At 44.7% G+C, this 13,414-nt stretch overlaps 1 protein-coding gene across 1 annotated transcript in view; it reads right to left on the reverse strand.

The window, feature by feature from the left end:
* KIF14 (kinesin family member 14) overlaps positions 1–13,414 on the reverse strand; it is a 77,204-nt gene that overhangs the window by 15,013 nt on the left and 48,777 nt on the right. The window contains exons 22-24 of the mRNA XM_075184172.1: positions 10,211–10,355; positions 9,652–9,752; positions 9,179–9,273 (exon numbers count right to left, since the gene is read on the reverse strand). Of these exons, the coding sequence (XP_075040273.1) occupies positions 9,179–9,273; positions 9,652–9,752; positions 10,211–10,355 (341 nt within the window). The remainder of the gene's footprint in view (positions 1–9,178; positions 9,274–9,651; positions 9,753–10,210; positions 10,356–13,414) is intronic.

Raw genomic sequence — 13,414 nt, forward strand, 5'->3', positions numbered from 1 at the left:
ATCTGCCTTGCTGTAGCCACACCACCGTTTGGACCCAAGAGGGGCATAAAAGACAACACAGCCATACCAACGGGGGACTGTTGGACTAGTCAGTGGATTGTGTGCACACTACTGGATTTTGATACTGGTCAGATAACTGGCTTCTGACAAAATTTACCGTGTAGTTGGGAATTTAGATTGGAAGCTTAAATGGGGCAGGGCCTCATGTGAATCATTATATATTTGCTGTACACCGTTACATAATATGATTGGCACAGTAAAAATAAAATAATAACTTAAAAAAAATATATATATATATATATATATATATATATATATATATATATATATATATTGTATTATGAACAAATAATCACTCATCCCATTATAGTCACTGGACACCATTATTAGTTTAAAGTTTATTAAATTGTAGAATTGTGCAAACGAAGACTATGATTATGTAGAGTACAAGATAGCATACAGGTAATACAAGCATCAGAGGAAAACACACAGCTGAAAAATTCAGACGCCAAATATAGCTATACAGTTTTGCTTCACACAGTCTATTGAATAGGTGGTAGTCTTTAAAACCACGCTATAAACAATGACACTGAAGCTGTCATCCCCAACAGACTGGTCATACAGACTGCTTGAAAAAAAAGACTTGAAAGAATTCTGATTAACAAATATCCCACGGGCAGCAATGATGTCACTTTGAAGGGCAACACAACTATTGCTGTTAAGGGTTTAAGGAGGCGCCGGCTGTACAATGTGCTTTACAAAGTCTTGTACATTCTACAGCCGGCGCCTCTTTGAACAGAGGACCAGGCCAGGTGGCCGTCAGATACAGCTGCTCAGCCGAAGCACCATGCTATGCATCCAGGAAACACTCACAACCTCGAGGAGTGAGCCCGAAGATTATCCGGAGCAGGCTGCTCAGCCCCAATATAAACTAGACGAGTTATAGCTGTAATCAACTGAGCAATAGTCACCTTAGAGGCTGGCCAGCCCCTTTTGTGCGCCAACATAAGACCCAGCATTTACGAAATTCTGAGCATCTTTTCGCCGTTTATGTACATAAGTATGCAAAGCTCGGACCATATCCGGAGAACGAAAAGAAACCTCGTCCTCTGAAGAGACAGGGTAATGATGAAAATATCCTAATTTATGTGGACTCAGGACACCACTTTAGAAAAAGCACAAGGGCTTTGTCCTAAGAATTGCCCTATCCTTATGAAAAACAAGAGGAGACTTGCAGGACAAGGCTGAAAGCTCTGAAACTCTTCTAGCCAAAGAAATGGTCAAAAAGGAAGACAGCCTTTCACATAAGGAATTTCAAGTCCACCGTGTCCAAGGGTTCAACATCAAGCATTCAAAAATGGCACCACTGGAGGAACATATGGACGCTGCACAATAAGCACTCCCTGCAGGAATGTCTGCACATCAGGCATCAAAGCGCGTATTTTTTTGAAAGAAGAAAGAAAGAGCCAACACATAATTCTTATTTAAGCCAACTTCCAGCCCATCCTGTAAGAACATAAGAAACCTGGATACTTGGAAAGAGGAAGTAGTGTACCCCTTCCTTTCACCCCAGGCAACATACATCCACCAGACATGATAGGCACGGAAGTCGGGTTCGACCAAAAAAATGCATCATGTGATCAGACAGACCTTTCGCTCAAAAGGATCATGACTGCAACAGCAGCACCGTTAAAGCCAGACATTCTAAACAGAGATGAAAAAAAAAACAGTCCTTGACTGAACAGGTCTGGCTGGAGCAGCAGGCGCCACGACTGACTCACTGCCATGAGAGAACATCGGTGTACCAGGCCATCCAAGGCCAACCCGGCGCCACCAAAATGACCAGAATGCCTCTTCTCTTTACCTTCAAAACCCTTGAAAGCACAGCTACTGGATGGAACAGGTAAACCAGGTGAAACAGCCAGGGAATGGACATGGTGACAACCAAGACAGCCCGAGGATCTCTTCCCCTGGAGCAGAAGAGCTGAACGTTGAGGTTCAACCGAGACACAAACATGTCGACGTCCGTTCAAGAGACAGATTGCCGGGGTGAGGAGTTTGCCTGCTCAGAAAGTCTGACTCCCAATTTTCCACCCCTGGGACGAAAATCACCATGACGGGCCAAATGTGATTGTCGGCCCACTGAAAAATCTTGAGTCTCTCGCTTGGCTAAAGGACTCCTGGTGCCACGCTGGTGATTGAGGTATGCCACCGCCGTGGCACTGTGACTGTATCTGTATGCCACTGCCCTGATCAGAGCACGGGACACCACTCACAGTTCCAACACATTGATCGGAAGCTTGGATGCTTTCAGCGTCCAATGACCCTAAAAATGTGTACGAAGACAAACATCACTCCAACTCTGAATACCGTTGTGACTGAAGTCCAATCCCTGATCGAGAATTGGTGACGACCCCAGCTGAGATTGCCCTCCTGCAGCCATCAAAGAAGCAACAGACACACCCGAGGGGAAAGATGAAACACCTGACTGGAAAGGTTCCACTTTGAGAGGTGATCCAGCTAAAATTCCCTTTCATAAAATGGCGTAAACTGGACCACCTTGAAAGTCTCTACTATCTTGCCCAGAACCTTCATGCAGAAGTGTATAGAGGTCTGCCAGAAAACCAATAGAGACCTTACCATCTTCCGCAAGGCCTGAATCTTGTTTAATCTTGTTTAATGTCAAGAACACCCGCTGTTTGCAGGTGTCAAAGAGAAGACCCAAAAAGATCATCCAATGGGAAGAAATCAATTTGTCTTTTTAGAGATTGAGGATCCAACCATGGGTCTCCAGAGTCTGTGCCTGACTTTGATTTCTCTCCCACGTCACCTGCTCCCCTCCCTTCTATACCCTCTCCACAAGAGCAGCTCAGTTTATTTACTACCCAAGCCACAAGAGAGGGTGAAACCACAACCCACACACAACAGAACTGTCAGAACAAAGGGTGGGAGCACAGTACAAAAATCCTATTTTCTCTTTCACACCAGTTGGGGGACACTGCTCACCTTGGGGACGTTCCAAAGCTGCCCATATGGGTGGGAATGCTCAGAATAAGTGGCACATAAAACTTTACGGCCAAAACGTGCGTCTTTTGAAGTAAAGACGTGGAAACGATAAAACTTGGTGAATGTATGAACAGAAGACCAAGTAGCAGCCCTACACAACTGCTCATCTGAGGCCCCATATCACGCCATCCAAGAGGCACTAAGGGACATTGTGGAATGAGCGGTCAGACTTTCTGAAACCGGAGAGCCCTCCGAAATGTACGCCTGCCTGATCGTAGCGGTGCTCCATTTAGCCACCGTCTGCTTTGTGGCCGGCTCGCCAGGCTTGCGATCTGAACCAATGCTGTAAGGTCCACATAAATCCTCAAAGCTCTGACCACATCTAAAGAGACGGAGTCCTGATCAGGCGCCAGTGAATCCTGAGCAGCTGAACAATATCCTGATTTATGTGAAATCTTGAGACCCCCTTTGGTCGAAACGAAGGCTTTTTTCTAAGCACCGCACAATCGTCATGGAAAATCAGAAGAGGAGCTCGATATGACAGGGCTGCCAACTCCAAAACCCATGTGCCTGAAGCAATGGCAAGCAAAAAAGTCAATTTCCACGAGAGAAGTTTTAAAGAAACAGACACCAAAGGTTCAAAGGGCGAGTTTTGAAGCGCTGAAAGGACCAAGTTTAGGTCCCACAGAGCCACTGGCAGAACAAAAGGCAGTTGTACATGAAGTACACCCTGTAGAAGTGTCTGCACCACCAGTAACAGAGTGATACGTTTCTGAAAATACACAGACAACGCCGTTACCTGGACCTTAAGGGACGACAACCTCAATCCCTTGTTTTCTTGCAGAAAAGCCAACACCCTGGCTAAATGAAAAGAATTAGTAGGCACTTTAACCTTCTCACACCAACATATACATGCTTTCCAAACGCGGTGATAAATGGTGGACGACGATTTTCTCCCTGGATCATGGTATTAACCACACTCTCCGAAAACCTTTTCTTTTGGAGAATCAACGATTCAACCTCCAAGCCATCAACGCCAATCAATCTAGGTCCCGATGAAAGAATGGACCTTGACTGAGAAGATCCTTCCTGAGAGGCAGACCCAAAGGACGATCCACGGACATGTCCAGAATATCTGAGTACCACGCTCCTCTCGGCCAATATGGTGCCAGTAGAATCACTGGAATCCTTTTGCCTCTCACTTTCTGCAAGATCCGCGGCAGCATCGGAAGTGGAGGGTAAAGATGCACCAACTTGATGTTCCAGTGTATCGTCATAGCGTCCAGTTAGAATGCCTGAGGGTCTCTTGACCTGGCACAATACCTTTCTACCTTGCGGTTGTGCCACGATGCCATCATGTCTATTTATGGCCGACCCCACCGGAGGACTATTTTAGAAAACACCTCCGGATGGAGCGACCATTCGCCTGGGTGAAGGGCATGCTGACTTAAGTAGTCGGCCTCCCAATTGTCCACCCCTGGAATGAATACGGTGAAATTGCAGGAACCTGTTCCACCCATTTCATGATCTTTGACACTTCCTTCATGGCAAGAGGACACCTTGTTCCTCCTTGGCGATTTATGTAAGCTACCGCCGCAGCATTGTCCGACTTTATTCGGATCGGCCGACGTGCCAGAAAAAACTGTGCCTGAACTAGAGTATTGAATACTGACCATAGTTCCAGAACTTTTTTGGGCAACTGTGCTTCTTCCAGCATCCAAGTCCCTTGCAATCTGAGGTGGAGAGTGACTGTACCCCACCCCAACAAGCTGGCATCTGTTGTTACCACATTCCAGTCCCACACCAAGAAAACACCAAAATCTCCTGATGGAAACTGCGCAAAAGGAAACAAGCAAACTGCAGAGCCTCGAACGAGGAAAACCATGCGACCCAGTAGCTTCATGCACTGAAGTACGGAGACACCACTTAGAGATAAAAGATCTTTCACCCGATGTCGGATCTTCCGTATTTTATCTGAAGGGAGAAAAACCCTCTGACAATGTGTGTCAAACAACAATCCCAAGAACACCATACTTTGGGTTGGTAACCAACTGGATTTTTTGTAGTTGACCACCCATCTGTGTTCCTGCTGAATGTCCCTGGTCAGCTGCAGATGTGACTGAAGCCGAGGTACAGACTCCGCCTTGATTAGCAGGTCGTCTAGGTAAAGTAGTCATCCCCTGTAAACGCAACTGAGCTGCCATTATAGCCATCACCTTTGTGAACACTCGCGGTGCTGTGGCCAAACCGAATGGGAGAGCCCTGAACCGAAAATGCTTTAGACCCACCGCAAACCGCAAGAGACTTTGATGACCTGTCCATATCGGAATGTGTAGGTAAGCATCCTTGATATCCAAGGATGCTAAGTACTCACCTTTCTTCATGGAATTTATCACAGGTCTGATGGACTCCATTCGAAAGGTGGGTACCCGTAAGCAAGTGTTGATGTCCTTCAGGTTTAGAATTGGTCCGAAGCACTAGATAAAGGTGAGTAAAAGCCTTGACAAGTCTTCCCCAGTGGAACTGGAACAAATACCCCAGCATCCTGAAGTGAATGTACTGCCTCCTGCAAAGCCTGTATTTTCTCCGACTTCCCGGGAAAAGGTGTAGTCACGAAACGACGTGGAGGTGCCCCCACTAGGCCCAAGATGTATCCCCTGGACACTATACCTTTCACCCAGGAAACTGTGGTGTATCTGAGCCACCGCTCCTCAAAGAGCAGTAGGCGCGCTCCCACCACCGGAGACCCCGGTGGAGGATGCAGGAAGTTATGCTGCTGGTTGTCTGCTGGCTTAAGGGCAGAGAGACGTCCTGTCCAGGCCTGTCTGCCTCTTTGCCCTCCTCCCCTTGTAACCAGGGCTTGGCTTCTGGAAGGACTACCTCTAGAGTGGCCGACAAACTTAAAGGAGCGAAAACGCCTCCCTTTTGCTTTTGGCACAGCTAAAAGAAAAGCACCCCCCCCCCCCCCCTCCCCATGACCTGAGCGATGAATTTGTCCAAAGGAGAACTAAACAAAGCAGCTCCGTCATATGGGACAGTTTCCAAAGCTCCCTTGGAATCAGCATTCGCCTGTCAAGATCTTAACCACAATGTGCCTAGCTGCCACTGCCAAGGAAGAGGCTTTTTGACAACCCCTGACCTGCATCCAGAAGCGCATCCCTTAAAAACAAAGCGGCATCTTTAATATGCTCTTCCAGAGGAGCCAACTTAGTTCTAGCCACGCCAGACTAAATTCCTGCATGAAGGGAAATGGCCCATTTTTCAAGAGCTTTAACGACCCAAGCCGATGCCACCACCGGGTGCAGGGACGCCCCCAGACGCTAAATAAATTGATTTAAAAATCGCTTCACTCTTTTTGTCAGTACTGTCTTTAAGCAACGGGAAAACAGTAGACTTCGCCTATTGTAAGGAGTCTCGAAACTGGGAATGATCCTACCTCTGAAACTGAAAAGGGGTAGAAAAGTTTGTATCGTATGGGAATCTGAAATTTATTATCAGGCGTAAGTCTGTCCTCGTCCCAAACTTCCAACAGTTGTGCAGAAGGAGAAAAAAAAAAAAAAAAAAGTTCTCCTTTGCACTTTGAAACATGGAGGTCTGTGATACAGATTGCTCCCTATCCGATATGTTAAGAACCTGTCGCACTGCCAGTATAAGGTCCTCAATGCCCTGTCTATTGGATATACCCTCCTCACCTGTGGGCAAGTCCTCAGTCAGAATCCTCTACAACATCATCTCCCAATTCGGACGGATCCGTGTCCGAATCTACTAACTCCTGGGCAATAGGCAAACCCAAGCGTTTACGCCGTCCACCTGCCATACTCGAATGGAACAATTTTTCCAGGGGAATTAGACACTCATCCAAACAGCCTCCTGGGAGACCCCTGGACCATCCAGCAGCAAATGAGATGCCTGTCCTGAAAAAATGGCGTCTGAGGACTGCGTACCAGTAGAAGAGGAAAAAGGTATCAGCACCTACCGTCCCCAGCCGTGGGTTTTCTCTTTTTAATTCAGCAATAGGCCTTGCCAGCTCCTTGGCCCAGGCTGGTTCCACGATGTCCGCCGCACCCGCAGACGAGCGCCCGCCCAGGTACATGGCCTCGCATACAGTGCACAGGCCCCCCTGATCTGACCGTCCACCAGTCAATTTGGACTCACACCTAGTACAGGTATAGTACATTACAGAGACTCGGATTTGGCCCTGGTCCCTCTTTCTGACATATTGCAAAACAGAAAGGTAAATGAGAGACAAACTGTAGAACTATCTGAAAACAAAGAAGAACAGTATATGGCAAACACTATAGAAATACACAATAATACAATGCTTCAGCCAAGACTAGCACCAGAAGTGTTCTGTAATGTACCCCGACAGGATGTACAGCAGATAGAAAACACACAAACACTGAAAAAGCTATAAGAAAGAGCAAAGCCACTTTATATCTACTGGTTCTCAATCCCCAGGGATGTGTCTGCGTCTGAGTAACCTGCATGCAGAGTGAAAAATGGCTGATAAGCTTGCCAGAGCCCTGGGAAAAAACAGGTGAGTTAATTATTACCTAACCACGCCCACTTAATTCTTTGCTGGTCTGCACAAAATCAGCAAAACACAAACATTTGTAATTGCAGTGAAAACAAAACCACACATCAGACCCTGGTGGGTACTACGCTCCAGCGACAGCTCCCCACCAGCATAATATTCCCCACTACCTGTTTGCAACTCAACATCTACTGTAAATGTCGGCCGACAGGCTGGGCAACTGGACCGCAAGCAGCTCCGCCTCCACAGCAGTCACGGGCGACCAGAGCATGCTGCCGCGGCCCGCATTACCTCCCTGGAAGCGGCTGGGTCCTAGACACTACCGGAGTGCCAGGTGACCCTTTACCGGGAGCCCTACATAAATCAGGGGGGCCGGCACTAAAGCACATCAGGCACTCTCCCTGAAGTAGCCAAGGCTCACTCAGTGATTGCAGCAGTGAAATCCTGGCCATCTATAAGAAACACAAAAAAACCTCTAAGACTAGACAAAGAAAAACACTGAGCTCTTCCTGTGAAGGGGGCATAGAGGGGAGGGGAGCAGGCTAGACATGTTATTTAGTGCCAATAGTCCCACAACGCACTCTATACTCCAAGATGAGCAGTGTCCCCCAACTGGTGTGAAAGAGAAACACCCCAAACATCTGACTTTCGGGAACTGGAACAACTACCCCAAAAGAAATCAGGAAGAAGATGGCTTCTTACAGAGCCAGTCACTCACATACAGTGCACAGGCCCCGCAGGGAGCCCCGTGGAAAAGAACCAACTGGGGAATTACCTGAGGAGACTGCAGCCTCCAGAATGTCTATTACCCGGCACACAGCCTGTATCAAATCCTCCATCTACAGAAGGACAGAGGGAACTTCCTCCCCAAAAGAGGAATTCTCCACGTTCAATTCAACCACCACTTCATCCTCCTCCTGGGAAGAGCTGTCAGAATCTGACTGGGGCACCACCATTCACCTGCGCTTACACAAGTAATATAGCGTATTGGATTCCAACATCCTCTTTAAAGAGAAGGATACCAAGAAATGTTCCAAAGCAGCTATACCTCGGCCCCTGGCAGGTTCCTCCGATACCACAACCAAAAGCCCTGCAGGATCCTGATCCAGCAAATCAGAAATGGGAGGCACCATACTCCCTACAGAAGCAGGGGAGACTGCCCACTAGGCTATCTCAGGCAGAGAATATTTTTTTTTAGGCGATTAAGAGCAAGAAATGCTACTATGACCTGTGTATTCTAAGGAATTAAATTGATTAAATTACATTTAAGAGTAGATTAACCGGCAGGAATCATCTCCCCCTGTTTTTTGTTTTCATCACTAATAAGCATTTTTGGATTAAATAGTTTGATTTATATATAAGCATTTTTTTAATGTGAGAGGCATTGTAATGTTCTGCTACAATACAAAACACACCAATAAAGAGGGCATTTCTACTTAATATAGCAATGCTAGTGTTTGAGCTAAACAATGGTTTATATTTATCAAATACATTTCAATAAGTAGCTTAAAAAGTGATATTTATTTTTTTTAAAGTTTCAGAATTAGCAACGAAGCAGCGATATATTACAGAAAGTTAAGTAGGCAACACTATGCTAAGTTCGCCCTGCATATAGTGCTATATGAAAGGATATATTACCTGATGTATGTCCATACTGTAAACTTTGAATAGGGTGAACTCGTATTTCATAAAGACATCCAGAAATCCTCTTGTTCCTCATTAGGCTTTTACTCCTGGGGCGAATAATAGAAATAGGTTTTCCCGAGTACATAACTACAATAACTAGACCAGCTCAGAAATAGTTAGATGCGCAAAGTGTCATCCTCACAGCACAAAACGATATACTTTACACTAGGATAGAAGTATTGGTTAATGCTGTGTGTTTACACATTAAGGACACTATAATGTATTAATGACTGTGTCTAAAGCAGAAGCATCATTAAGCAATATATTTTGCTGCCTAGTCAATCTGGCATGCTTTTTATCAAACTGATCTGCACACTAGTTTAACATACAACAGTTGGGGATATCATGCTGTGATTTGTGAATTTACATTTCTAATCATTTTAAACTGTTCTATTGCACTAATCTTCATCAAAATTGCTCTGTACCTGCGTCTTGAGAAATTGGACATTGATGATTTTGACAGATCTGGCTCCCACTCATCTCCTGGATCATAAAACACTTCATCATCCCTTGTACTACCATTATTCTGTGAATACCAGAGACAAACCAAAGATACGTTTAAGGGGCTTAATTGCTTGTCACGGACGAGCTTACAAATATATCTACATTAACTGTATGCTCATAACTTAATGCATTGTGAAGCTTCCAAAACAAGAGCTTTGGTCACCCTTAATATTTTTACAATCCACAAAAAAACTAGGGAAAATCCGTACTCTAGGTATAAATGGGTCACTCCCTCCAAAAGGTTACTTCTATTCCTTCTCAATATGAAGAAAGGACAATGCACTTCATGGTTTGGGAGGGGTCAAATATCTCACAGAAAAATATGCTTTAGGGATTTAAGTTAAAAAAAAAAAAGTAGTAAGTTAGCTGAAATATGATATTTTTAATTCATTAATCAATTTAATTTAATCTATCTTTATTTGTTTAATGTAGAGACACTGCTAAAGATCTCACATACTTCATATCCCAGTTGTCTGTTACCTCATACAATTCCTTCATGGCAGCCAGTTTGTATTCAAATTTCTCCAGGCTCCAGAAAGTTACAATGCCCAGCTTGTTATTTTTGACCTGGATTTCTACAGAATTTGCAGGTGTGTTTTCTTTATCTTTATTAGTCACATCATGTCTGAAAAACACATTAAAATATCAGATGTTTAGTGGAATTTTTGTTCACCTGATGTTAACTAAACCTCCTACAAGACTATAAACATGGTGAGAGGCATCTTCTGATACTCCACCATTTTCTGGATGCAAGGGCAATGGCAGAAAACAGCATAAAGGAGTTTACAGCCCCACCCTCTTCATGAATTTTTCTGGCTTTGATGCCTGATGGCGACCAACATAGGCAACCTGTATCTAAAGATTTGTGCAGTCTCAGAAGTTCCACCCAACATTCTGTACATCAGTAAGATGGAGATTCCACTTTGAGTTTTTCAATTAAAGATGAGTGAATGTTCTATGTGCGAGCAAGGCCCACTTATTTCTGTCTACAATACCCAATATTGTTTTATTACTCTGTTTGTTCCCAATTGTAAAGCACTATGGAATTTGCTGGTGCTATATAACTATATGTTGATGATGATCATGGGAGTGCCTCTTTCAAATTAATTCTTTCATCATTGCAATGCAGCAAAGGGTTGGAGTGGGGAAGGAGGAGAGAGTGGCAAGAAAATATATAAGGTGAAAGTCACATTGGGTTGGTGTGCCAAGGTGCCTGGATTGTATGTAGAGAAGGGCTTGTGCGAGAGCAGTATTGTAATTTGCCTTTTTGACAGGTCATTTTAGTGGTTTCCTTGGCCAACCTCATTCTCTGTCTAGACTTGTCTCTTGATTGGGTTTAATACCTTGTTTGGGACTCAGCAAGATATTTGCATATTTCACTTATTACTATTTCACAAATAAATATCAAGATGCTGGCACATGATAAAAAAAACAACGAACCATGGCTGAATATGTCAAGTTGGAGAATATTGGAAAACGGGTCCTGAGTGACGCACTAGATTCTTACCTACAGACTAACGTCCCAGAAGACACCTCAAATTACACGCACTGGTGCGCTTTGAAGGCAGTCATGAGGGAAGCTGCTATACAGACTGCGGCTAGAATTGGACATACCCACTTGGAGGTTATAGAATCGTATGAAGCCCAGATTGTTGCTCTAGAGCAACAACACAAGCTTAACCCCTCTGACCATGCTATTAAAGCATATCTGGTTGACCAACGGAAAAAATTAGGCTCTATCATGTTACCTCAGGTGAAAAGCGCCATAGCCAGGTTAAATCAAAAGTTTTATACATTGGGGACTAGGGCGAGTAAAATTCTGGCTCGTACACTTTGGGGAAAGAACACCAAAATAATAATATCAAAAGCTCTTGCAGGCCCTCGAAGATTCCGCATCTATAACCCGTCAGACATTGCTAATCAGTTTGCCACTTACTATGCGCAGCTTTATACTCTTCGCCAGGACCACACTCAGCCTCACCACTCCGTTATTCATATAGCTGCCTTCTTAGACCCGGATGTGCTCGCTCTGGACGAGCTCAAGATCTGAGTCTCTCTTCTACTCTCATTACTTCCTCCCATTCTCGTTTACAGGACTTTTATGGGCTGCACCCACTTTATGGAATTCACTCCATCGAACCACAAGATTTTCCTCTAGTCTTCAAACATTCTCTGAAAAACCACCTATTCAGACAAGCTTCTGGTATTCCTCTACCACCCTCAATCTCCCTAGGTTACCCTATTACCACCCTCTACACAGCTAACACAAGACCACAAACCTCTGACCAACATATTTGTGTGACTGAGCATACAGCCCACTAAATACTTTGTAACCTTTGCATTCTAGCTGGACAAATATTTAATATGAATGTAGCACTTAACGTTGTGTATCAAACCTTTGTCCTATAGATTGTAAGCTTGCGAGCAGGGCCCTCTTACCGCTCTGTATGTATTACCAAGTATTGTTTTATTACTGTTTGTTCCAAATTGTAAAGCGCTACAGAATCTGCTGGTGCTATATAAATAAATGTTAAAGATGATGGATGGAGGATGAGATACAAAGGGCGATAAAATCCCTTAAACGAGATAAAGCGCCAGGACCAGACTGTCTCATAAATGGCTTTTACCTTGCCGTCCAGGGGGAGCTTTGCTCAGTGCTTACAACTCTCTTTCATAAGGCCACTGAGGAATCTTACCCAAAAAGATGTTGGAGAATAGGATAGTTACCATCCCAAAGCCTGGCAAGGACCCTGCCCATTGTCAGAACTATAGACCAATTGCGCTCTTAAACACAGATCTTAAATTATTTGCCAAACTGATTGCCAATAGACTTAACCTTATCCTGACAAGCCTTATTAATCAAGACCAGGTTGGTTTTGTGTTGGGCAGACAAGATCCAGATAACACACGCCGGTTTTCAATATATTGTCCACCCACACAACTCGGGCTCATCCTCTGCTGTTACTGTCGCTAGACACCGAGAAGGCTTTAGACAGGATTCATTGGGAATACCTGAAGGCCATCCTTGCCAGGTTTGGGTTAAGTGGTTTATTCCTCCAGGCAATTAGTACCCTGTATAGCGGTCCCTTAGCCAGAGTCCTCAGTAATGGATTCCTGTTGATATCACCAATGAAACCAGTCAGGGCTGCCCGCTCTCTACGCTCATCTTCGCACTGGCAATGGAGCCCCTGGCGGAACAGATCTGGACAATGCCCACTATCACTGGCACCAGGATTGGGGATATCCATCATAAGATCTGCCTATGCGCAGATGATGTACTTTTGTTCCTGACCGAGCCGGAGACCTCTTTACCTGGCCTTGCACTAAGTCCTTGGAGCATACTCTGAGGCTTCCTACTACAAAGTAATACCAAAGCTATGGGGGTGGGTTAAGCACCAGATAGGCTTCTCTCACTCCAATCTACTTACAAATTCCACTGGTGCTTCTCATCTCTTAAATAATCCATATTCCATCCAAAATATCTTCTAGAAAGTAACTATACTCCACTCCTGCAACAGTTTATAGCCCTTACTACCTCATGGGCAGTTTGAGGTCTCGTGGCTCGGTAGGATAGCTGCAAAATGATGCTCTTGCCAAAAATCCTGTACTTGTTCAAATCCGTTCCAGTCTTGGTCCCCCGGAAAATACTCAACAAATTTTACACAAGTGCCTTGCATTTTGTGG

This window comes from Mixophyes fleayi, chromosome 8 (assembly GCF_038048845.1).
Source record: "Mixophyes fleayi isolate aMixFle1 chromosome 8, aMixFle1.hap1, whole genome shotgun sequence".
NCBI classification, from domain to species: domain Eukaryota; kingdom Metazoa; phylum Chordata; class Amphibia; order Anura; family Limnodynastidae; genus Mixophyes; species Mixophyes fleayi.